At 35.3% G+C, this 26,522-nt stretch overlaps 1 protein-coding gene across 2 annotated transcripts; it reads left to right on the forward strand.

The window, feature by feature from the left end:
• The first annotated feature begins 1,759 nt into the window (after positions 1-1,759).
• On the forward strand, positions 1,760-24,619 carry LOC147384591 (protein INVOLVED IN DE NOVO 2-like). 2 transcript variants are annotated; one of them, XM_086426823.1, is made up of 8 exons: positions 1,762-1,975; positions 11,890-12,810; positions 13,181-13,362; positions 18,125-18,214; positions 18,332-18,619; positions 19,403-19,618; positions 23,875-24,113; positions 24,224-24,619. In XM_086426823.1, exons 2-7 carry the CDS (start codon positions 11,907-11,909, stop codon positions 24,097-24,099), a joined length of 1,905 nt encoding a protein of 634 aa, XP_086282949.1. In that variant the 5' UTR covers positions 1,762-1,975; positions 11,890-11,906; the 3' UTR covers positions 24,100-24,113; positions 24,224-24,619. The 2 variants fall into 2 exon arrangements, with proteins under 2 accessions (XP_086282950.1, XP_086282949.1); XM_086426824.1 differs by lacking the exon at positions 24,224-24,619 and having other exon boundaries at positions 1,760-1,975; positions 23,840-23,977.
• The last annotated feature ends 1,903 nt before the right edge of the window (positions 24,620-26,522 follow it).

The raw sequence follows: 26,522 nt of genomic DNA on the forward strand, positions 1-26,522 counted from the left end.
GTGACATTTTGTGGGTCTCGGATACAATTTGTATTTCCAAAAGGGTGTTGTCATAATTTTCATAAAACTTGAAAGGTGGAAGAGACTATTGGCTCCGAACACAATGTCCATTGTGTCAAGATCTTCCATGTTGCAAATAAAAGAAGTTGTTTTGTGTTATACTCAACTATTTTAATTTTATTTTAAGATAAACTTACAAATTGAACAACCCAGCAACGTCGGGTAAATTATCAAAATGCCCACTTAGGATAATTGATCATATCTTGCTCCTGGAAGCTCCGATGAACAAACCATTTAAGTATTTTGTAGATCTTATTAAATTGAAGGTCTCCAAACTTTCAACAAGGGGTGGGCCATGGCCTAAGTGGGTAAAATGATCAAAATACCCTTTTAGACATTTCGAGTTAAATTGAGCTTTCGGGAAATTAAGTGTTTAAACGATTAAGGGATTTAGTAGATCTTATCAATATAAAATCCCCAAATACTCATCAAGAGTGGGTAATGGTCTAAGGGTGGTCAAATTATCAAAATACCCTTTATGACCATTTAAAACTCCGATGAATAACTGGGTCGAGGTATTTACTAATATAAGTCAACGTAACAATCATTTAGGTGTTGAGGAATGATCTAGGTGGTCTCATTACCTTTTAGGTTTTATGTACACACATTATGAGTATTTTGTTGATGTGCTTGAGGTTGAACGACTTTATCGAGGTCTTCACATGTTTTCAATTGTAAATCGGCCCAACACACAACTTAATTCTCGAATTGACAAATTGTGGAGTTAACCTCATCTTGTTCTTCCATCCTATAGTTGTTTTTTTTTCTTCTTCAATTTTCTTCTTTCTTCCTTCTTCCTTCTTCCTTCCTATACAAAAATGAAATTTCTTTGTGATTTTCAACTACTTTACTACAAGTTTATTTTTATTTTCGAGCTTTTGATGAAAGGATTAAAGGTGATGATAATTTTTTTTTATTTTTATTTTTAATTTTCATCCATCTAAGAAAGTGAAGTAAAACTTCATTTCATCCATCTATTAAAATATCTTATTCTAAAAAATTTTATTTTTTAGTGTAGTGTAGTTTCTAAAATTTTTTAGTATTGAATATCTCATTCAAGCTTTGAAAACATGTCTAGTAATAAAGAAAAATCTTTAAAATATTCATCCATCATCGAGAACCGTCATCATCGGGTTGATTAATCAAGCGAATGCAAAAATAGGATGTTTACAATAATATTTATTTGTGCAAATATTACATAAGTTACATTATAACAAGATAATTCACACATTACATGTGGGTTTTACTAATAACAGATGGAGCTTTGAAAAACATTACTTTTAATCATGTATTCATTGACGCCTTTCCTCCCCACATTAATCCTATGAATCAATTATGTTTCAAACTGATAACATAGCCCTCTATGCCTTTCTTGAATATTTGAGGTACCTTCTTATATTTTTCAAATTGATGACATGTCTCCCTTGACATTGGTCTTCTCTCATAAACTACTAAAATCAACCTCAATGTCCATATCATGGGCATTGTATTTCTGTATGGTTGTCATAATCAATAAAAAAAAAAGGGTTTTTAGGACATTTTGTTTAGTGAAGGGCGAGGATAACATCTCAATATTCATCAATACATAGAAGGAACACGTGTTATGTAAGAGATAGGGTTTCTCCAAACTTTTGAAGTCTACTGGCTGCATCAAAGTTTTTCCCCCTACACTCCAAAAAAGAAAGAAAGAAACAGTCGCCACTTGTAGTTGTAGCTCTCTGTTGCTCCGTCCCTCAAAACGCTTTCTGTTTCTCTCAGAGTGAGCCCTAAACCCCATCCATCGCTCACCAAACCCTACTCTTCTCTCAGCTCGTCGAAGTTTCCTCCACATTTCTCTCAGAAGCTCTTTGAGATCCTAATTTCTACCATTTTCGCTTAACTTGCTCTCTTGTTCTCCGAAATAATCTCATTAAAGGTATAAAACCTCCGATTTTTTATATTTTTGAAAGCTAATTTTAGTTTTATTTAATTTTTCTTGATTATTTTTACCGTTGTTAGATCAAATATCTGTTGATGTACAAGGCTTGTGTATTTTATTTTGATTCCTCGTAGCTTAGTTGTTAATTTTGATGATTTTGTAAATTGAGGCTGTAATCTTCTGTACATCTCTTGTTCCAAGGTCGTTCTATCATCGTCATCCATGTTCTTTTGGATCTACTTCTTTTAGAACCTTTAACTTGAATATTTCTTTTAATTTGGGCTGTAATCTGTGAAAAAAAAGCCAACAGCAAAGAAAACAAAAAATGCACAAACACAGGGATTTTTGTGGTTCGGCAGTGGACGGATGAGATAAAAAACAATTACTATTTTCTCTCATGTTTTATAGCTCTAGAGATCTCTATTATAAAACAGGGAGTTGCTAAAATGTGCATATCTACCAAAAAGTAGAAATCCCTCAAAACTAACCCCGGCAGGGGCGCTGCCCCCTGCAACCCTCAACTCTGCGTATGGCCAACAGAATACAAGACATTTACACAACATAATCAATGTTTGTTGAACATGAACAAACCATCTTAGTTGACTTTCTCTTAGTTTATCATTTATTGGAGTTGTCTTACATTTTGATGTGCTTATTTATAATTTTATCTTTCTTTGTCTTTCCATTAATGTACCACCACAACCTCCTCTTTGCTATGTTTAATTTATGAACATGATGGTTTTGTGTCATCTTATACAATTTTCTTTTTTATTTGGCTGGCATGTGTTTGCTGCACAACACTCAAGAAGAGCATCTCCACTTTAACCATCTAACTTTGATTCTATTGGCAACATCTTCCTTGACCTTTTCATTCCTATGTATAATAGATATGAGACATTGGAAGTGGTCACTTGAGTATTTACTGGACATTCTTCTTGGGTGTTAGTACTAAATTTATACTCCATGTACTTGGAATTGGTTCTACTTATTTATATGGATTGGGATTAGGTGACAATCCTTATTTGACAATCTAGTTGACAACTTTGTATCTTATAGGGTTAGGAGTTTTGAAATGAACTGATTTATTGTGAAGATAATTTCTTTGGTGAGGAGATTATCCTACTCATAAAAAATCAGCCTATTTTGAAACTTCTAACCCCATCAAAAGTAGTTTACAAGTTGAAGAATCGTTGACCGTCAATTTTTACCGTTAACTTGTAAAACTTTGATGGGGACATCAGAGTTCATGAACCTAACCTATTTGGGTAATGTTTTAGTTTTATGATTTTATTTTATTTTTAATTATTAGGCTTTAATTATGGGTCTATTTCATTTTTTTAGTTTTACATGGCATCAACCACGTTGAATGCACCAACATCCAAACGATAAAAAATATATTTTTTTAATTCCATTCATCAACTCCCTGAAATCAATTACAATAGCCATATATGTAAGCTAAACTAGAACCCTAATTCTAAAATTATATAAAAATTGACAATTCTAATCTTGTATATTCTTCTTCAATCCATCATTTCTACATTTTTTTTGTTTATTTGTGAGAGATCAAGAAACCATCAAGAAACCTCTAATCCTTTTCAAGAAACCAACCCATAAATTTTGTGTTTTTTTTTTTTTTTTTTAAATATTTAAATTCTTGATTTCTTGAAATCTAGAATCTAGAATCTTGAAACCCCTTTCCCACAACCTCTAATCTTCACCCTATACATCTTAACCTTAAACCTTTTCCCCTACCTTGTTGAAATATCGTAATTGTAAATTTTTTGTATTTTTATGACATTGGGATTATGGTCATAATTGCATAACACCAAAATTAAATCTTAACACCCGAATCCATTTGGGTTTATCCTATTGTAGCCCAAATCCTTAATTCAATCCCAAACCAGATTTTTTATCTTCTTCTCTCATCGTCTCACATCAAACTTTTGATAGGGTTAGAATTTCAGAATGAGCTGATTTTTTATGAGGATGGTCTACTTACCATAAAGATCATCCGTACAAAAAAAAATCATCCCATTTCAAAACTTCTAACCCATAGAAGGAATTTCAATCCTTGATATATATATATGGACATCTTTCGGTTGCCAAAATGGGAGCCAAAGTTTTGTCCTATATGGGCTAAATGTTTTGGAATGGGCTGATTTTTTCTCTCTCCTGAGAATGATCTCTATGGTGAGGAGATCATCCTCACAAAAAATAAGCTGGTTCTGAAACTTCTAACCCCTTCAAAAGTGGTTTACAAATTAAAGGTAAAAATAGACGGTCCATGATTCTTCAACTTATAAATTGGGGTTAGAAGTTTCAAAATGAGCTGATTTTTTGTGAGGATGATCTCCTCAACATAGAGATCATCCTTACTAAAAATCAACCCGTTCCGAATCTTTTAGCCCATATAGGACAAAACACTCTGGTTACGTTTTTGGCTGTTGAACCCGACCTTATATTTTCCTTCAATGCACCTAATATTATCTAAATATCTAGTTTTTCAATCCCTATTTCCCATTATTAACTTGTAGACATCTTCCTCACATTCTTTAGTATCCACCTTTATGTAAATCATTATATGCCCTATACTTAGCTTCATTGACCACTTGCTTTTTTAGATTTTATCTTTTTCTAAGTTCTCTTTAGTTCTAATTTTTTTCCCCATGTTTTAGAAAGCTATCTTAAGCATCAACATTCTCCTACCAAATTTTCTTTTTGTGTGACTTTTACCCATAGATTCCCCAAAAAATCTTTCACTGCTTTCTTAATCCATCAGTGGTTTGTACATCAAAATTTTAAATTTATTTGTTTACCAATTTGTTTATAAAAACGTCTTTTCTCTTTTTAGATTCCATCACTTTATTTTTGACATCCCTTATTTTCACCGCCTTTCTTCCATTGTATCTTTTAATGTAAGTCTAAAACCACTAGTTTATGTTGTACAATTAGAATCCCTCCTTTGATAGTCTTACAGTCCTTGCATATTGATTGGTTATATTTTTCCTACTATTCACTTGCGAGAGATGGTCAAGTGCCTTTTCCTGAGGCTGCAATTTGGGGACTAGTGTACCCTCCAAGGTGGCATTTTTTTTTACTTGAATAACATCCTTGAGAAGAATACAAACTATGAACTTGCTAATGCGTAGAGGTTTTTGCGGGGCAAACATTTGTAGTTTGTGCATGAGTGATGTGGAGTCGGCTGATCACATTTTGCTTCGCTGTAAGGTGGTGATGGAGACGTGGTCGTACTTCTTTGGTTTGTTCGGTGTGACGGTCTATGTGCTTGGATCGTTGAGGTCACTGTTCGAGTCATGGAATGCTATTGGGTACGCCTTTCTCGGGATGACATGAGTCATATGGAGTACAACACGCTTTGCTGTTTGTTGGGGCCTTTGGCTAGAACGTAATAATCACACGTTTGTAGGAAAATCTTCCACCTCTCAAGATATCATCCTTTCAATATTGTGTCTCTTGTTTTTGTGGTCTAAAGTCTTCAAAGAGCTTAGGGGTGTGAGGTTTGAAGACTTTGTATTTAATTGGGAAGGGGCGTGTTGTATTACAAGAGAGTAGTGTGTTTGCCCCTATATCTTGCTTGGTTGGTCTCCTCGGCCGACCTTGCTTTCGTTCGAATCAATGAAATTGTTAAACTTATCAAAAATAAAAAAATAAAAAAATATGCATATGAGGTCCAAGAGGTCACCAGTCTTTTAGATTGTATCTCTCGAGTCCAAATTGACCCCATGGCGGAGGACAAAAGGGAGTGGGATGTTAGCAAGGATAAAGTGTTCTCGGTCATATCATTTTGCAAATCCATTGTTTTTCTTCCATTCTCTCCATTTCCTATCAGTGCAGTTTGGGGGGCCAAGGTTCCTTTAAAAGGTTGCCTTCTTTATTTGGTCGGTGTCCTTTCTACAATGGATCAATTAATGGTAAGGAGTGTCACTTTGGTTAATTTATCTTATCCTTGTAATTGGGAGAATTGGTTAATCTTCTGCTTAATCATTGTTCCTTAGCTAAAGAGATCTGGGCTCATTTTCTTTTCTTTTCTGAAAATCCTTGGTGCTTTCCTTTCTCTACTCTAGCTTTGTGTAAAAGTTGGTTTGTTAGAAATTTCACTATAAAAAAATAGAATCCTTTGGTCTATAACTCCGTTTGCAATTTGTTGGGGTGTGTGGTTGGAATGGAATAATAGGACTTTTGAATGGTTGGAGCATTACTTGCAAGAAATGTTTTTCTCGATTTTGGGGCTCTTATTCTTTTGGAGCAAGTTATTCAACGAATTCAGTGGAATCTTCTTTGATTTCTTTTTTGTTTAGATGGGATCTCTTATGCTTAGCCCGAGTGTTGTTCTTTTTGTTGTCGGTTTAACTTCTGGCTATATTATGTTCTATTGTTTCTTTGGTGGCCTCCTTGGTTGCTTTTCCTGTTTGCTGTTAATATTTTTGTTTGTTTGTTTGCCTATCAAAAACAATATGGAGATGTTGTCCTAAATTGAATTAATGCAGCTCTCATCTCATTATTTTCCCCAAACCAAGTCCTCCATGAGCTCCAATGTAACTTCCATTTTTCCCAATAAGACCAATTACAACTCCTATAAATACATTTCCCTTACCATTTTTATTTGGATGAGTTCATCCATGTCTTCCCAAAATTGTTTTTTGACATTCTCGTGATCGAACTTGGGGTATGTACCCACTAATTATTTATCCATTACTAATTCATAGATAATAGTTGATTACCTATTATCCTAACACCTACAGTTTTATCCTTCAGATCTCTTTCTACTATATAGTTATACCATTTCTATTTTTGACTGAGGAATGAATCCATTACAGATCATTTTCTTTATTTTGTAATGAATTCATGGTCTTTACTCTTTATCATAAAAACAAAGTTCTCTGACTTCATTTTGTAGCATACACCATTTTTTGTCTCAATTTTGCCAACTTTTGGTAAAATCTGGTGAATCTGGCATGAGATAATTCTATAGATACTGTTAAGAGCTGTTACCAAGTTTTCTATTTATTCGTACCAGAAGGTTACGAATCTATAATGGTGAACTTGTTGATTCTAGCGTTCATTTGTACATATGCTAGGATGTTATGATTTGTTTATGTCTTTGTTGCACAAAGTGGGGGTTGTTGCGGGAATTGATTGGTGTAGGAGTGGGGAAGTGACTGTAGCAAACTAGATCTAATAGGGTTAAAATTATTTAAAGCTGTAGTTATGATATAGCGAATTCAAGTATTGCAGCTCTCATCACATTTCTTTATCCAAAATCAAGTCCTCCATGAACTCTTTCACAATCTTCACTTACCTTACCTGTAGGGCAATTTAAGTCTTCTATAAATATCACTTCTTAGTCTATTTTTATTTGAATGAGTTTATCCATGCCTTGCAAAAAATTCTCTTGATTGTCTAGTAATCCAACTTGGGATGCAACGCACTAATTATATTACTTCTCTTGTTCTTAATTATTAATTTTATAGTAAATAATCGATCACTATTATCCTAATACCTCCAACTTTATCTTTTCAGATCTCTATCTAAGATATTGCTACACCATTACTATTTCTAACTTCTCCTTATTTACCAATGTGTATCCATCAATTTTCTTAGCTTTTGCTCAATTTTTTCTCTTGCAAACAAGCTGCAGTCATTTTCCTTTTTCCCTCCCTTAAAATTTTCAAGTTCCAGGCAGCAAGACGAATCTTACACTCATGGACTAACTTTTGTACTCCATTCGTCCTGTTTGATGTAAGATTCTTCTTCTCGCCCAACCAGGCACTGTATGGCAAGTCGTTCACACAGCACCACCTATCTAACCTTTGCCTACTTCCCACTGCTTCCAGGCTATGCTAAAGTGCATCATTTCCGAGGAACAACCAAGAATGAATATAATGAAGTGTCTAATAAGATTCATGATAGGGGTAGTGGATTTTTACACTAGTTTCCATCCTGATGCAATGCTCCTCTACGTGGCTTGGGACCAACATTGTAGTGCAAATGGGACACTATATAAGTGGAATTTCAAAGGTGTTTAAATGGCCCATGTTGTTGCTATTATTATTATTGAGGGGACAGTGTTACTTTCATCATAGCTCGAAATCTCTAGTATTTCTTCTTAGCTTGGCAGGGTGCCTGTCTATCACACTCCCCTCTCAAGTCAGTACAAGCTATAGAAATCGTAAAAAAGAAAGCAAAGTACGAGTCTTCCTAGCTTTATTTTTCCATTCTTCATCTCTGGTCGTTGCATCTTATTTAAACTACATGGTGGAAATGTATGTGGCATGTTTCCATTAATCTCTGGAAAGTTTTCATTCATGAACTTCATTTTGTTAATCTTCATAGATTAGAGAGATTTTGAGTATCACTGGGTTGGACTTTATTTTTATTCCATATTTTATCAACTCTTTAAGTCTTAGATTGGGTTGGAAGTCGTTCTCTAGTTAGCAATTGTGCGAACCTTACTTGAACTCGGTATTTCATGGATTCCCTAGATTTTAGCTCGAGAATGACTTAACCCGACCTCTCAGGTTGGGTGGCTTGTGTGATGCACATTTTGACGTAACACGTCTATTATAGACGAAGAACTGATTTTGTTCCTTATACAATAATCATCGGGTTGTATTCTATGGTAGAAGCCTAAGTTTTTATGCCCTCTTGGATGAATATGGTGTCAATGGCCTATTATCCTTATTTTTCCTAGAAAGCTCCTCGAAATTATTGATGAGAATGCTAGAAATTGTGAAATATTAGAGCTGTAATCAAATTTTGACTATAATTACCCACCCCCAGAAAAAAGATTGAAGATGTATATGGCACGAGATTTTTTGGGGTCCTCACATGGTTTTACGGTGAAAAACTTTAGTTCATTTTTTTTCTTTTTGACTCAGAATGAATCTATTAATATCATTTTGTTTATTTGATAACTAATTAGATGGTCTTTATCATACAGACACAAATTTCTCCGACTTCATTTTGAAGCATACACCTTTGGTTGTCTTAGTTTTACCAAATTTTGGTTAAATCCAGTGAATTTTTTTTTTGATAAGAATAAATTTATATTAATGAAGAAAAGAGAAGGAGGCTGAGATAGCCCCCAAACAACAACAACAACAACAACAACAAAGAAGAACAGTAACCAAAAAACAATGTCGACGGTGAACTAAGAGTCACAAATAGTATCCCAGTTGAAAACAAAATCTTGGAAGCCCACTCCTTCAAAGTCTTTCCTCAAGTTGGACCAAAGGAACAAGAAACCCAAAATCTCCAAGATTACAGTATGCGATGTGCTCTCCTTGCTGAGGAAAACCCTGTTGTTACGCTCTCTCCAAAGACCCCAAGCAATGGCGAATGGAAGGATAGCCCAGAGAATCTTCTTTCTAGAAAAGAATATATTGTAACTCCAACTCTCTAGAAGCGCAAAAAAAGATAAGGGAAGAACCCAATTTACCTTGAAGCGAGATAAAAAGAACATCCAGATATATCGGGAGAAAGGACAATGAATAAGAATGTGGTTGACAGACTCCCCATCCCTACAACAAAGAAAGCAAAAATTCGGAGTGACCCACCCCCTATTTATCAAGTTATCCATGGTGAGAATTCTTCCCAAAGAGGCAAGCCAAAGAAAGAAGGATACCTTAGAAGGAACAAGAACAGACCAAAGGACAGAAGGCGAGAAAGATACATCACCTAATGGCTGTAAACAACAATAGAAAGACTTAACAGAAAACTTCTTATCCTTCGCCTTGAACCATTCCCATTTGTCATGCTCGGTCTCTCTGATTTGAGTCGAGTTAAGAAGATGTAGGAGAGATGTAACCTCCGTCAATTCCCAATCATTGAAATTTCTTCTAAAACCCAGATTCCAAGAATCCGTAGTCCCATCCCGAATCAAACACTGTCTTACTGAGTTATTTTTTTTTCAAAGAGCAAGCGTACAAGGATGGAAATTGGGTAGATAGAGAAGAAGTTCCACACCAAATATCCTCCCAAAACCTCACCTTGTCCCCCATCCCAATTTTGAATCTTATCTCCCTCTCAAACTTCTCGACACCCTTCAGAATACCTCTCCACACATGAAGGAAATGACTCTATTCTTGTGAAATTGTTAGTTCTAGAGTCCATTTTTAGACCCTTTTTTTTTTTTAATGTAGGGCAACCAAGATTTTATCAATTCTAAGTCTATTCTACTTTAGGAAGAGTGGGGGAAGGGCTATTAGATGAAAAAGAAGATTGAAGGGGTAGAAGGTGAAAGATTTAGGTCTAAAGTTTTAATTGGTAAAGGGTAAAAGTAAAATTTAGCAATAGGGTGGTGTAATTAAATTAGGGGTATGAAATAAGATTAGGATATAGGGTATAAAATAGATTTGGAGAAGAGTTCAATGGTATAAGATGTTTTATGGTTTTGGGAGGATTGGATTGGGTTTCTTGACGAGATTAGAGGATTCTTGATAGGTTCTTGAAGGGCTCAAAACAAAAAAGAAAAGAAAAAAGAAGATGATAAATTTACCTTCAAATCATACCAATTATTTCAATGGTACCACCAAGTTGAATGCACCAACATTCAAGCAAGAAAATAGTAACTTCTGCAGTTTTTTATTTTTTATTTTTAATTCATTTGTACTCTCTCTAAAATGGTCTATTACATTGTTTTAATAGAAGAGACTAGTTGCTAAAACCTGAAGAACTTCTAATTTGACGCCACCTTGTAGTCTAATGTAACTTTTACAGAAATAGTATCATTCCCGAAATAGTAACTTTCCATGATAGTAAAATTTATAATTCAACAAAATTCTTCCACTAAACTTAAAATACCTAAGAGTTCAAAGGTGGTTTCTTTGAGGACTTCCTAGTCCGTGGATAGGGTGTGTAATATTTCTGAGTTGTAGCTTTCTGTGCTCCCTGTATCCAGGTTGGGGTCATCTTCACCTCCCCTTTTTGTCTGCAATAAAATTTTCTTTATTTATCAAACAAATAACCTAATAATAAACTTTGAAAACAAGTAGTACAAATAACCTAAAATAAAGAAGAAAAATATTCTTATATCCCTAAAATTTGTCCAACCTATTAATGGGCTACAAAGCCTACCAAATAACTCATATGTTTTTGATGTCCCCATCAATTCTAGTATATTATGATTGGTTTATGTCTTAGTTGTACAAAGTACTGGTGTAGGAGTCGGAAAGTGACTGTAACAAACCAGATTTAATTTTTGGATGTGGGACTTTGGAGTGGGAGAGAGAGCTCAAGTGGCACCTTGGCAAGAAGGTTCCAACAACTTTGTTTATCAATTTTTGGGAAACAATTGGTCCATGGTACAGTTGGTACCATGGCATCACTCTATTATATTCTTTTCAGCTTCTCAAGCTGAAAAGTTTGACACTTACCATGTTATAGATTAACCAAGTTAAATGATTATCTTTGTTGTTGATTTACTATTTTGAAGCAGTGTAGGCTTCTTCAATTAAAAGAAGAGAAAAAGCATTGTGGACTCACTGTTTTTTTTCCTTGTTGAGTTCGACTTTATAAACAAATTGTGGAATTCTCTTGTTTCGCCAATTTTGCAGATTTCTTAGGCATTCATTTTCCTGTTGTATATATTCTCATGAGCACATTTTGGGATAATAGGCCATCCTTCCTGCCCGTGTTGTTCTTGGTCTCTAACCGCTGAATTTTGACTCATGTCTTGGAGATCATTTTAGCCAATAATTGTACCAATCAAATAATCATACCTGTCTTAACTAAATGTTCTTTAGATTGGATGTTTACAATGATCCTATTGAGCAACATATTACGTGGAAGATCTTTCTTGAATCATTTGTTGTCTTTTTTATCTTACTACTTGTTTATGATATCCTATCTACTTGTTTATGATATCTTATCTACTTGTTTTCAATTTGTAGGTGTGTTTGAAATTTTAATGGATCACAGTTCAGAAGAAGATTCAGATATAAGCGAGTCTGAGATAGAAGATTATCGTGTTAAATCTTATGAAGAAATTAAGAAAGGAAAATTCAAAGTGAAAATCACAGATGAGATTTTTAGATGCCCATTCTGCCAAGGGAGGAAGAAACGAGATTACATCTACAAGGATCTCCTCCAACATGCTTCTGGAGTGGCTAAAGGCTCGCAGAGTAGAGGCATAAAACACAAGGCGAACCACTTTGCATTGGCCAAGTATTTGGAAAAAGACCTAAGCCCTGTTGGGGTTTCGTTGCTACCTAAGGTTGATAGTCAACCTCCTACTGAGCGTGACCATGATGAGCTATTTGTTTTTCCTTGGACTGGTATCGTTGTTAACCTTCCAACTGAATGGAAAGGTGGAAAATTTGTGGGGGAAAGTGGTTCTAGGCTAAAAGACCAGTTGGCTAAGAAAGGGTTTAATCCTTTGAGGGTCCTTCCTTTATGGAATTACAAGGGTCACTCAGGAAATGCAATAGTGGAGTTCAATAAAGACTGGCCTGGATTCAATAATGCAATGTCATTCGAGAAAGCTTTTGAAGCGGATAATCATGGTAAAAGAGATTGGCATGCGAAGAAGCACGTTGGGTCCAATATTTATGGATGGGTCGCACGTGATGATGACTATAATTCTGGAAGTATTATAGGGGAACATCTCCGAAAAACTGGAGATTTGAAAACAATTGCTGATATTGTAGCTGAAGAAGAACGGAAAACGAGCAAACTGGTGACAAATCTAGCAAATATGATCGAGGTGAAGAATAAGCACTTGAAAGAAATGGAGTGCAAAGTCAATAAGAGCAATTTATCTCTTAAAAACTTGATGGATCAGAATGATAAGCTACATCAATCTTATAATGAAGGTATCTACTTTTATTGGACCAAATTGAGGATATCTAGGATACTTGTTGGGTTGATCACATTTGTTGTTGTTTGATTGCTTGTTGGTCAATCGCGAGTATCTTAGATTTCTCAAATTTGAATTTGTACGTTTGAGGATTTTTTGGTACTTGTGCATGTAAGAAAAAAGCATCCTACTCACACTCTTTTGTGACACACGAACATGTTAGGGCATTTTGGTAATATATAGGATCCTCATTTTCCCTGTGAAAAATTATAAAACACCCTCACATGGACAGTCATGAGCAAAGTGAGCATGTAAGATACTTTTTCATTTTGGTACAATGTATTCATGGCTACGTCTTTATTTTATGCTTTTTTTGCATTCATCAGAGATAAGAAAGATGCAACTGAGTGCAAGAGATCATTTTAAAAGGATTTTTCATGACCATGAGAAGCTTAAGTCAGAGTTGGAATCTCAGAGGAAAGAGCTTGAGACGCGGAGCAAAGAATTGGAGGAGCGTGAGGCTCAAAATGAAAGTGAGAGAAGGAAACTCATTGATGAGAAAGAAAAGGTACATGCTGTAATGTCAATTTTGGCCTGGATTAGCTAGGAGAACCCTCATTACTACCTAATACGACACGGTCCATTTTTCCCAGTTCAAGGAACACCTGCTTGATTCTTGGACCCAAAATTGATAGGACCCGGATCTGAACCAAAATTAATGCATATAGTGCTGATGATGTTAACTTCCCATAGTATTTAATTGTAATCTCTCTCTCTCTCTTTCTCATATCTTTGCTGTTATAATGAGAGAAGATGGAGTAGAGGTGGTTGGACACCAAAATTTGAATGGCTTCACTTTTGCATTTGAATTTTATATAATCAGGGTCATTTTGGTAAAAGACCAAAATTTTTTCAATCTACACCGTATAATAACGTTGCTTAGTTTTCAAAATTACAGAAGTATCATTTTTACTATGTAATCAAAATCTTTTAATCAATATTTTAAATTACAAATAAACCCTTTTATTACATGTGTGTTTGCACATGTGACCTTCTAGTTTCTTATAAAATGAATGGGTATACACGATAGGAAGCTGGATATGTCTTTTTCACTTCAGGGAACACTTGTTCCAGTACTGTAAAATAGGAACTTATGGATCCTGTAACCTTTGTGTAATATGTGTGGGGTGTTGGGTACACAGGTATGCGAGGGCAAACCCAGTCCTTCTTCAATGTGATAGTGTGCATACTTGTCATCATACTACTAAATGTTCATTGAAGCCTTATCTCAATGATTTGAAGTTGGCTAAACTAATCCTATTCCTCTATTCAATTCTGTCCAAAGCCTCATCTTCTATTATTGAATGTGACATCATACTACTAATTATGCAAAAAATTAAAATGGTTAGAGCCTTTCAGCCAAATTTTGGATGAACTGGGGTAGGTAGGCTCAAGGTAATTATATCTAAGAGGGATTTACCTATGTGTTGCATTTATATTACAAAAACTTCCCTACTTACCAAGTTTGTTACTCAACAAATCTTGAAGTGGGACCCACATCATTGTAAAATATAACCTATAATACCCTTGGTTCTTTTATTCAAATATAGAAGACATGGAGAGGATATAATGCTTACTTGATTAAAGAACTCAGGGTATTATAGGTATTTAATCTTTATAAAAGGTGCGGGTTCCACTCCATGGTTAGTTAAGAAAGAAAAACACTTTCCTTACTAAGTAAGGAAAGTTTTTTGACAACATCAATTTGTGGCATCTAAAAACAGGATCTGATGCTACAAGGTTGTAGAGAACAAAATTCTAAGAACTTTGATTTCTTTTTTCTTTAAAAAACAGTTAGTTTTGACTGTTGAACTTTAATTTTAAATTTGGGAGCTTAGTTGCCAACCATTTTCAACACCATGGATCAAGCTCAAAATAGAGTTTTTGTTAGTTTTTTCATGAAATCTAAAAGGCTGTGGTGTTGGATTGCCAATGAAAGGTTTGTTCAATAACAAACTTGAAAAAGCAAGGGAATTTTTGTAATAAAATTGCAACAGATAGGTCTGCCCGGTAAATCTCTCTATATCTAACAGTTGTCCCGACCCATTTGTAATATTTCAGCCTCTTTTTGCCACATAATTCTGAAAAAGACTGATATTTGTACTCCTGTTATTGATTAAGAATTGCTTGTGTTGTAACATGTGTGCACTTTATAATGTTGGGACAAGGATCACCTGCATCAGAATTGAGAGATAGAATGTGAAAGAACCTCGACCCATGTGCGGGTTCGGTTTTTGGAATCGCCACCTAGTTCTAGGTCTAGGAACCAAATGTTGACACCGAATATGGACTCGGGTTGGTCTGCAATAGAGAATGCTGGGCAAGGGGTCAGGTTACAGAATCCGGAAGGTGTTAAGAACCAGTTCCGCTCAACTCAAAAGTTGGTCTTGACAACGATCCTTTTGCTCTCCTAAGGTCTACCTACTTGGAAAAAAAGAGACTAGACTATGGGCGATGGTTACATTATCATCTTTTATGCGGACCAAATGGGTTGGATCCAATCAAACCTTTAATACCACTACAACTAGGGATCCTTTGTGAAACCCTGATGTCAGTAGAAATTGCTAGCAACCTGATTTTTAACGATCAATCTCCCGTACCAAGGCTGCACCAAACATATTTGTCTGCACATATATACAAGAAAAACAAAACAAAACAAAACAAAACAAAACAAAACAAAGTGGGCCACAGATATGTCATAGGTGAATATAAGATCTGTGAAAGTGCCTTGACTTAATATATGAGAAGTCTCACCTTAGGCAAAATCCGCCAAGTCAAAGTGACTTCAAGTCACTAAGAGGTTAGTTCGGACTAGCAACAATAAAGCATCAACTGTTATGATTTGAGCCGAATCCAACTTGAGTCAGAACAAGTCAATTTAGTACTTAATGCAGATCGAGTCAAGTCAATGCTAAGCCCAAATTTAATCATGATGAGTCACTTAGTATGAATTGAGTTCAACACATGCAACAAATATTGAGCTTGTATCATTGGAAACTTGAACGCCTCATTTTGAACTTACCTTGAAGTGCCTTGCCAATGGTCTCTAAACTGACGTTCTCTTAAATGAACGTTTGCAAATTCCTAGGCAACCCTGCTATTGTGGTTCCTTCAGGAATGTATGGAAAACCCAATAACTTAATTCCTCAAGATCAAAATTCCTAGAATGGACAACGACTAGGAAGAACTTCTCCTTTGATAGTAACCACAATGACAATCTTTGAGAGAGAAACTGTTATGGAGAGAGAGAGATGTGATTGTGTCCCCCCTCTTCCCATCATGCTGTTGTTTTTGGGAGTTTGTTCATCCTAGAAAAATATTTTTTTGAAGAATCGAATACAAGAGAAACGTTGGATTTAGATGTTGATAAACCTAAAGGTTTCTGATGGCCCCCTCATTGGTTCGATCACCATTGTAGAATTTCACAATTTATTTTGTTTTGTTTTGAGGACTCTAGTGTTTTAATGGTTTTACAATTCCTTGAGTCTGATGTATATGTATCAGCCAAGAATTTTCAAGTTTTCTAATGTCTCTTAAATTGGTAATTTAACATTCTTTTGGATAGAGTCCAGTGGGTTGGGTTATGTTAAGCGAAATGTTTCTAGCCAAGATGGATTTTAAATTTTTTTATGTTTGTGGGACTAATGTGCTGTACGTGTAAAGGGAATTCCCAATTTTATATAGGTTTGAGATTTGTTAAGTTTTGATTCTTATTTAAAAGATTTTTAAATTGTTTGTGGCTCCCCCAACATAGCTAGATTCGGCCAAGAGAACCCTCTAATTCTTATTACTTTTTTTTGTTTCATCTTATTTCATTTTCTTTATGTGACATTATTTTGATTTGTGATTTTTTTTATTAAATTATTTTATTCCTTTAAAAATCTATCATTGGTTTAAAGTTTCTTTTAGTACTTCAGATTTTAAATTTAGGTTAATTTTTAATTTCTTACCTATTTCGTTATTTATTGAATTTTAAGGTTTCAAGGTGTTTTGGAATCGGATTTTCAAGAAGAATTCTTCAGTTTCATGTTATCTGTGGTTTTTTCGGGTGAAGGCTCCATGAGGGGAATTTTTGATAATTTTTAGGAAGTTCAATGAAATGTTGCAGAGTGGTTAATTTGTGTCGAATTGTCATTTTAGGCATTCGAAGACATTTTGTTACACATAACGAGTCTCTAAGGGCGTTTTGGTGTCAAGGGCATTTTCGTAATTTTGTCAATATTTGCAATTTTTCACGAAAGGCTTTGTTTGATCCCATACTTATTATTTCTATGTCCCAAAGTGTGTTTTCCTAGCATAGTGTGATTTCTAAAAGTATTTTGTCAAGTTCCAAGGTTTTGTTGGATGTGCACCTAAGCGAGTGTGATTTCTAAGTTGTCGAAATGTCTAAAAGGCATCGAAGAGGGCACTTAGAGTCTAGGAGGAAATTTGGAGGGGAAGTTGGAAATTTGGAAGTTAAAAAAAAGAATCTCAGAATTTGAGAAATGAATTAGATGGGATTTGGGAAAATAATTGAAAAATCCTTATGCAAGCTCTTGGGTTCTCCAATGGTTTTACTCATCATCAGGAATCCACAACAACTAGGTTGACACGTTGAGAAATTGAGCGAGTGAAAAAATGGGATGGCTACATAATGAATTCATCCACCATGATGCACAGATAGGGATATTGGGGCCCAATATTTGATGGGACCATGTGATTTTTCAATTCAGAGTCAACTCGCATAAATGATCTTTTAGAATTTATTTACAAAAACTTCCCTACTTATCAAGTTTGTTACTCAACAAATCTTGAAGTGGGACCCACATTATTGTAAATGATTAAGTACCTATAATACCCTTAATTCTTTTAATCAAATACGGAAGACATGGAGAGGATAAAGGGTATATTTGATTAAAGAACTCAGGATATTATAGGTAATTTAATCTTTATGAAAGATGATTTCCTCTCCCGTGGTTTGTGAAGAAAGAAAAACATTTTCCTTACTAAGTAAGAAAGGTTTTTGCCCACATCAATTTGTGGCATCTAAAAACATGATCTGATGCTACAAGGCTGCAGACAACAAAATTAGTCATAAAAGATGCTTGGCGACATTGGCGTGTATATCTTTTTCTGTAATTGTTACACACAAAGTGATAATGTGGACTAAGCAATAGATGTAGCATTTTATGATGGCCGCTTGATGGAAATTCAAAATTAGTCATAAAAGATGCTTGGCGACATTGTAGTTGTTTTTTGTTTGTTTTATTTCTTTTTTGTTTTCCTTTCAGAATGCCATGAAAAACAATTCACTTCAAATGGCAACTTTGGAGCAAAAGAAAGCTGATGAAAATGTATTGAGGCTGGCTGAAGATCAGAAGGTAAGCTTTCTTGCACTTGAAAAAGTTTCTAATGTATGAAAAGTTATAAATAAATTAATATTACTGTACCATTTTCAGAATTCACGCAGTTTATAATTGGGTTATTATTGATTTCAGAGGGAAAAAGAAGATCTTCACAAAAGAATCATTCAGTTAGAGAAGCAATTGGACGCAAAACAAGCGTTGGAGTTGGAAATTGAACGGCTCAAAGGAAATTTGAATGTTATGAAACATATGGGAGGTGACGAGGATGTAGAAATCAAGAAGAAGGTGGAAGAGATGTTATCAAACCTTAAAGAGAAGGAAGGTGAACTCGAAGATATGGAAGCGTTGAACCAAGCTCTTGTTGTAAAGGAGCGTAAAAGCAACGATGAACTGCAAGAAGCTCGGAAAGAATTGATTAATGTAAGTTTTTCTTTTTCTTTGGGACTGCACCCACTTAATAGCATTTTATCATGCTTGGAGAAAAAAAATATACTCTACTTTAATATTAATATTAATCTTAGAGTAAGTCTAGACTTACTAACTTAGTAAGATTTCAAATCTTAATATGGGTTATTGAGCTCATCTTGTGGCATCCAAAAACATGATCTGACGCCACAAGGATGCAGAGGGAAAAATTTTAAGAACTTTGAAAGAAAAAATTCTAACAAAGATTTATTTTTCCCCCTTGAATTTTAATTTTAAATTTGGGAGTTTGGTGGGAGTTCAGTAGCCTTCCATTTTCAGAACCTTGGATCATGCCCAAAACAACTTAATTTTTTTGATTTTTTGTTGTTTTTTTAATCTGATTTTTTCAACGAAGTCTAGAGGGCTGTGGTGTTGAATTGCCAATTTGGTAATCCATTTGAACTCAATGACCCTCAATAAGATTTGAAATCTTAGTAAGTTAGTAAGGAAAGTGTTTCTCTTAGTTTTAATAGCAGTTTGTTAGTTTTGTTGTTCTTGTTTTTTTTTTTTTGTATTTCTCTTCTTTCTTTTATTTTGCTGTTTGGGAACTATCTTAGCCGCCTATCTTTGTATTTCTTTTCTCTAATAAATTTTTTACACTCAACAAAAAAAAAGCATTTTTTCCGTTAAGTTGTCTACGAGTAATATGGTATTTTTACTACTCTGTACTTTATCTAACATCCCATGACAGTAATCTCAATCTTACTGGTTTAAAGACTATCTCCCTTCGGTTTGTAGGCTCTGAAAGAAAGAGAAACCAGTCGTATTGCTATCGTCGGAGTCAAGAGAATGGGTGAACTTGACTCTAAAGCTTTCCTCATTGCAAGCAAGCGAAAATATTCTGATGAAGAAGCACAGATGAAATCGTTAAAGCTGTGCTCGTTATGGGAGGATTACCTTAGAGACCCCGACTGGCATCCTTTCAAAATCATTGAAGTTGGGGATAAGCATCAGGTATTCTCTTCTCACTCTTCTTCCACTGCCTATCCATCATGTGTATGGGCGATCTTAAATGTTGTACTTTTACATTTTCTTTATCACTGATATGCATGAGAATGGATATCTATATAATAAAACACAACTGAGTTGGAAAAGTTGTGTGTGACATAAACATCCAATCAACTAGTGTTGTGGGAGACAAATTCAACTAGGACAAACCTCCCATCATCTGCAATTTTGTGGGTTAAACCTCCCATCAAGCTATAGTGCAATGGGACCCACTTTATTTCCTTTATTCTTCACCTCCTCTAATTTCACTATAGTTTCTCTTTTACCCCTTTAATCCACTTTATATTATTTTTCATCTTTTACCTCTTTAATCTCAATTTTTTTTAATAATACAATTTTAACTGTACTATATTTTCTCTTTTGCCTCTTTAATCCACTTTATTGCTTTTCATCTCTTACCCCTTTAATTAATTTTTTTTTTTAATAATACCTCTTCCATCAAGCTATAGTTTCGTGGGACCCTCTTTATTTCATTTATTCTTCACCTCCCCTAATTTTACTATATTTCCTCTTTTACCCCTTCAATCCACTTTATTGTTCTTTATGTTTTATCCCTTTAATCTTAATTTTTTTTTTATATATATAATAATACCCTTCCAATTTTATTTTTTTCTTACCCCCTTAACCTGAGAGAGGATGCCCGTGCCGTAGGCACAGGTGAACTCTAGTATATATGTATGAAGATTGTTCAAGGGACAAAATTTTTGAGGTGTTTAGGAAATATGGGTTAGGAATTTCAGAATGGGCTAATTTTTTGTGAGGATGATTTCTATGGTGAGGAGATCTTCCTCACAAAAAATCAGCCCAGTCTGAAACTTCTAACCCCATCAAAAGTGGTTTACAAATAATTTACGGTCCACGATTCTTAAACTTGTAAAACTGGGGTTAGAAGTTTCGGAATGAGCTGATTTTTTGTGAGGACAATCTCCTCACCATAGAGATCATTCTCACAAAAAATCATCCCATTCTAAAACTTCTAATCAATATTTTCAAAACACGGCAAAATATTTGTCCCTCGATTGTGGTCCTATATGTATGTGGGTTGGGATCAGGTGACAATCCAGTTAACTATCCTTTGACCTATATGGGTTAGAAATTTTGGAATGGGCTGATTTTCTATGAGGATGATCTCCTCTCTCAATGGTGAGGAAATCGTACTCACAAAAAATCAGCCCATTTTGAAACTTCTTACGCCCTCAAAAGTACATATGTAGATATAGGGCCCCATTCGGAAGTCAACCTTAGGGAGCTAAAATTTGTCATATATGGGTTACAAGTTTCGTATTGGGCTGATTTCTTGCAAGGATGATCTTTTCTTTTTTCTGATCAATGAAGATAGATTTATTAAAAAAACCAACTAGGGGGGTCGAGGAGACCAACCCAAAACAAAGAAAAGAAACAAAGCATTGTGAGGATGATCTCTTTGGTGAGGAGATCATCCTCACAAGTAATCAGCCCAATTTGAAACTTCTAACCCTATCAAAAGTAGTTTACAAGTTGAAGAGTTGTGGACCGTCGATTTTTACTGTTAATTTGTAAAATCACATTTGGTGATGTTAGAAGTTTCAGATTGGGCTGATTTTTTGTGAGGATGATCTCCCCACCATAGAGATCATCCTCCTAAGAAATAAGCCCAATCCGAAACTTTTAACCTATATAGGACACATTTTTTGCTCCCACTGTTGGCTGCTGAATATGACCCATATGTATTGGGATGTGTTCAAGGGACATCTAAAATTGACAACTATTTTTACACAACCACTCGGATGCTGTCCATTTTTTCAATGTTTTTTACAACACCGCCAAATGTTGTTGGATCTTGTAAAATGGATGGCATCCAAGAGATGTAAAAATAGTTGTCACTTGTAGATGTCTCCCGAACGCGACCCATATATTATATATATGAAGGGAAAACCACACCTAGTGTACAAACTAGGTGGAGTAGCTGCCCATCAAAGATTATACGAAATTAAGAGGAATTTCTAACAAAAGATTCCCACCTAAGGACCATTCTCAAAAGAGTTGTGATAATATGACGCCCCCCTCTGACATACGCCCCCGTCACAGAGCTGTAGATCATTTGTCTCGGGATACACAAGAAAAAGATTTGTGGTTCTGCGTATCCCGAGGCAAATGATGTACGATTCTGTGAGGGCATAGGAGAGTGTATGTCAGAGGGTGTCAGAAAATCATTATTCTTGTAAAAAAACAACATATATTTTCGATCCTTGATGACCTAGATTACTGAAAAATCAGTGCCTACTCTGGAGCTTCCATTCCCTAACAATCCTACCCAAGCTCCTGATGCATTTCTTTTCTAATAGGTTTAAAATAGAGATTTGGCATTGCTGTCCCTACCATGATAAAATAATGTTGGCCAGCACAATATTTTCAGTCGCAGCTTGTCATTATATTTTAAGATCCAATGGAATGGGCGATTAACATGGTCACCAGGCAGATTATTAGTCATCTCATTTTATCCTTTATGCTTATAGAACACTGATTTTGAGCCCCTACTATCTATATGGTTAGTGTTGCTATTCTCCTTCTCTACTGTTGAATCTAGATGTTGTGGTATCTGAACAACGGGTAGAGAGGAAACTTCCTAACCCACTCATCCTTCTGTTTAGAAGGGAGTTTCAAGGTCGTTGAAGCTGCCAACTTAGCCAAGTTGGTGAAGGTGTGTGTGGAGAGTTGATCTTGATTGAAAAAAACCGAAAAGGTTGTTGCTTGAGAAACTGAAGTTAGGTGCTGAGCGTGAGAACAGGAGAATGGGTTCTTTAATTGTCTTCAGTCTGTCATCTGACTTGCAAAAGAGCTTAGGCGATACATTGACCAATTTTCCCTTCTCATTGTGGACTTGTGGTCCAAGGTCAATATCTTCTTCTTGGTAACTATCCCTCTAGTTTCGATTTTATTGCCTGCTACCTGCCGAAGAAACCTCTTTCCATGTCACAACCCATGATTGACTTTCTGCCCTTTTCTTTTCTATTGTGTGGAGTAACCCCAAATTAGATCTTAGAACTCAGTGTTGTGAGCCCTCCCGATTCTTGCTTGGGAGTTCGCCACGTGGTTGCACGCATAATGGATTCCATTATCATGTGGGCTCCTCCATCTGAGGTCCAGATTGAAAGATACTGAGACGTCACCAGACACAATTCCCATAAGCAGACATACCTGCTTTCTTTTTTTCCCTCCTGAAGCCTGGAAGTTGACCTTCCTCCAGCGGATGGAATACCAAAAACTGGTATTATTTCCTAGCTTTGCTGCTCCCTCCATCTCATCAGTCTTGGTCATGGTGTCTTCCAGTGCCGCTGCGGTGATGGTTCTATCTTCCAACCAGATTTGTACTCTAAACACAAGAGTTGGAATGGACTTCTACATATCAAAGGGCCACTCCTTTAGTTTTAAATAACAGCCTAGCCTATCTGTGTTCCCTAATTGATGTCCAACTGCCCAAAATAACAGTTATGCTCCACACATGCAATCGAACACCAGAAGCCCTAATCTACCATCCTTTGTCCTCGGATCCTTGTTAAAAACATTTTTATTTCCTAACCCTCTATGTATGGTTAAACATAAACATGCATATTTAAAGTGATCATCTCGCCAACTTTTAGCTCTTACCTTTGGTGATTAAATGAACTTCCTTATAAAAAATGGATTAACTCTATACCATAAAGGTTAACATCAATGGATTGTTCGTATTTTAGAACCATCTGAACCAATGAGTTTGGCCTATACGTACAACATTGTGATTAGGGTTTTTTGAGGGTGATGTGCCTCTAAGTCCATTATAAATGATCTTCTATGCGTGTCTGGATACATGCATGTGTGCATTGTTGCTTTTTTTTTTTTTTTCTTCTGTGGATAAGGGGAGTAATCTCTTTTACATGCATTGAACTCATACATGTGAAGGGGAAAGGTGGGGAGGGAATAATCTCCTCTACATGCTTTTGTACCAATGCATGTGATAATCGCAATGTATAATCGTGTCCTTTATAATGTTTTTCCCCTTCAAATTCTTGTTGTGGACCAAATTTGGTCTTATATTTTATTTTGTTTCTCATCTAAATTCATTTTTTTTTTAAAAATATCTTTTGTCTTCCTTGGGACCTGTACGTTTACCTATAGAATCTTTTTTTGAATCATTTTTCCATTCACCAGGTTATATTCTATATGGAATGGTATTGCTAATGCAGGAAATAATCGATGACGAGGATGAAAAATTGAAAGGTTTAAAGGAAGAGTTGGGGGATGTGGTATACAAGGCAGTGTCAACTGCCTTGCTTGAGATGAATGAGTACAATCCCAGTGGGAGATACGTAATACCGGAACTTTGGAATTTCAAGGAAGATAGGAAAGCTACCTTGAAGGAGGGTGTCGCATTTATACTTAGGCAATGGAGAGTTAAGCGCAGGAAGTAAGAACTAGGAGGGAGGTTCGTATATAAGTATTGCTTTGAGTATTATTTTCTATATATACTTTGCGAAACAAACTTGCTAGTCTTCCCATGGATAGTCTATATTTAGTATAGATTTCTTATTTCAGGTACGAATGTTAGATGATTCTGGAAATAAAGAGTAAGGTGTTGATAAAATTTGATGTCAGTCAATTGGAGGTTTGTACCCCAATCATAGGGACTGATTCGGAAGCAGAAACATTGAAGGTGGCTGCAGAACTATGGAGATCAGGTTGGTATTATTACCATTGCATTCTTCTACTACTTTGTGGGTAGTAAAAAAGACCACTGGTGAATTGAACATTTTATACAATCCATTGAAAAAACTTTTGTGTTTGATTGAATTTCTATGGAATTTTCCTCCCTTTGTATGTGGTGTGAGGGAGGTTTAAGGCTTTAAAGGATTAAGACTTATTAGACTGATGTTAGACAAATGGTGTGTACTTGTTGGTAATGGAGCTGTCATAGTTCATCGGCTTTATTCACATATTGGCTGAAACCATGCACCTCAAGGTATTGTTCTAAATTCTGACCAGTCCTGGTCTTTTCATGAGAAAGACCAATGTTTGGAGCAGCTCGAAGATGGTCCTCAGCTGGTTTAAAATAGCGGAATGTATCGGTATCGACCATGATCTATATGAAACATTGAATGTTTCGGGAATGTGTCAGGTATGCATTGGAATGTATCAGTTTGTATTGAATGTATTGGCCAATACTATTTCAGTTTTTTCATTAACTGATATTTTAAACCAAGGCCCAAGGGGAACTGAATTTCATTTTGAACCTTCTGGAGTAGTTTGGAAAATTTAGACTAATTTGTGTGAGCTCTACACCATCTTTCCTTGTTTCACTTTAGGTCACCATCTTAGTAAACTTCAGAACCTTTCATTAGGGGTGTTACTCTTGTTCTCAAATCTTGATCCAACTGTTCTAAGAGTTTATCCTTGTCTAGAACCTTGCTCACAAATTTAAGACCATCACTCCTAATTTCTTCTTGTTAATGCCTTTCTTTCCATTGATTGGTGTATATCAGACATAGTCTATGTTGTGAATGTTTGAGATACACTATGTGTTTTCAAATTGGTGACATGCTCCCCTTGACCTTCGTCTTCTCTCGTAGATTAATGAAAAGTGACTTAAATCCCCACTTTCCACTTGCAACCAAATCCAAAATCCCTAGATTTTCTTTGAAAACCTGTCATTTCAGCCTACAAATTATTTTTGGTCTACTGAACCTCACAGCCCATTATTTTTCAACTTCTACCTAATTTCTTGTAGGATTTGATTTTTCTATTCAAAATTTCATATCTTCTGCATCAAAAAGTCTATCTTGTTCTTGAAATTTGAAAGGTGAAGTAAAATAAAATGTTTTCATTGAAGAGGACGGTGATAAATTTTTTTTTTTTTTTGGGGAAGTTTGAAGTGGATATGATCTTATGGTTGATGAACAGGGTAAAAGAAACCTTTTTAGCGGTGTCTTTCGTTACAGGTTGAAGATGAAGGTGTTTTGGTCATTTTTCAATAATCTATGAAGACGATTGAGATCATCAAGGGGGGGCATGTCATCATTTTGAAAATGCACTGTATCTCAAAATATTCACCAAAATGTTGTGGGTTATGTTTTAATCACCCTATATTATATTTCTAATCCCCTTTTATTTTGGGTGATATCTTGATAGTCTAATTAGTAAACATTTCTTTCTTAATGACCCGTCGTCTCTTTTCTAATAGTTTTGAAAATATTCAAAATACCCCTTTATCACCTTTTTTAATATACTTGGATTTTTCAATGAAAATTGCCATCCTCTTTGATGATTTGCGTCGATGAATGACGAGTTGAGAAAGATAAATTCATAACTTCAAAGGATTTAGATGTAACTTTTGATATATATCGGCGATTTGTGAGAATAATAAATGGAGAATGATGTACTCATAATTTTAAAGATTTAGTCGTTTGCTTTCAAGTATCTGTTTTGTAGTTTATAATATGCATTATGAATACTTGAAATAGTTTATATCTAAGTTTTAATCATTGATCTCAACAACTAAAGCCCTATTTTTTAATTTATTGACATGCCCCTGGACCATGGCCTTCAATCAGAGACTACTATCAAACGATGGATGTAGCATCGATCAAATTTTTAGGCTTGACTGTTACATGATACCGAGTGACCATAATTCATTAAGTTAGCTGATATTTGAGTTTGGAGGTTCAGTTGTAACATAGGGAAGGTATTAGTCACATCGACTACCTTTTTTTCATGGTTGCATTCACATTTAATCTTAATTATTTTGATATTTACAAGTTATGTACAGCGCATCTAATCAAAGTAGGGTTGGCAACGGTTCGGTAATGGATCAGTGCCACTCCGATCCGTTCTGAATTTT

Source organism: Akebia trifoliata, chromosome 15 (genome assembly GCF_017979445.1).
Source record: "Akebia trifoliata isolate Shusen 1 chromosome 15, ASM1797944v1, whole genome shotgun sequence".
Lineage (NCBI taxonomy): Eukaryota > Viridiplantae > Streptophyta > Magnoliopsida > Ranunculales > Lardizabalaceae > Akebia > Akebia trifoliata.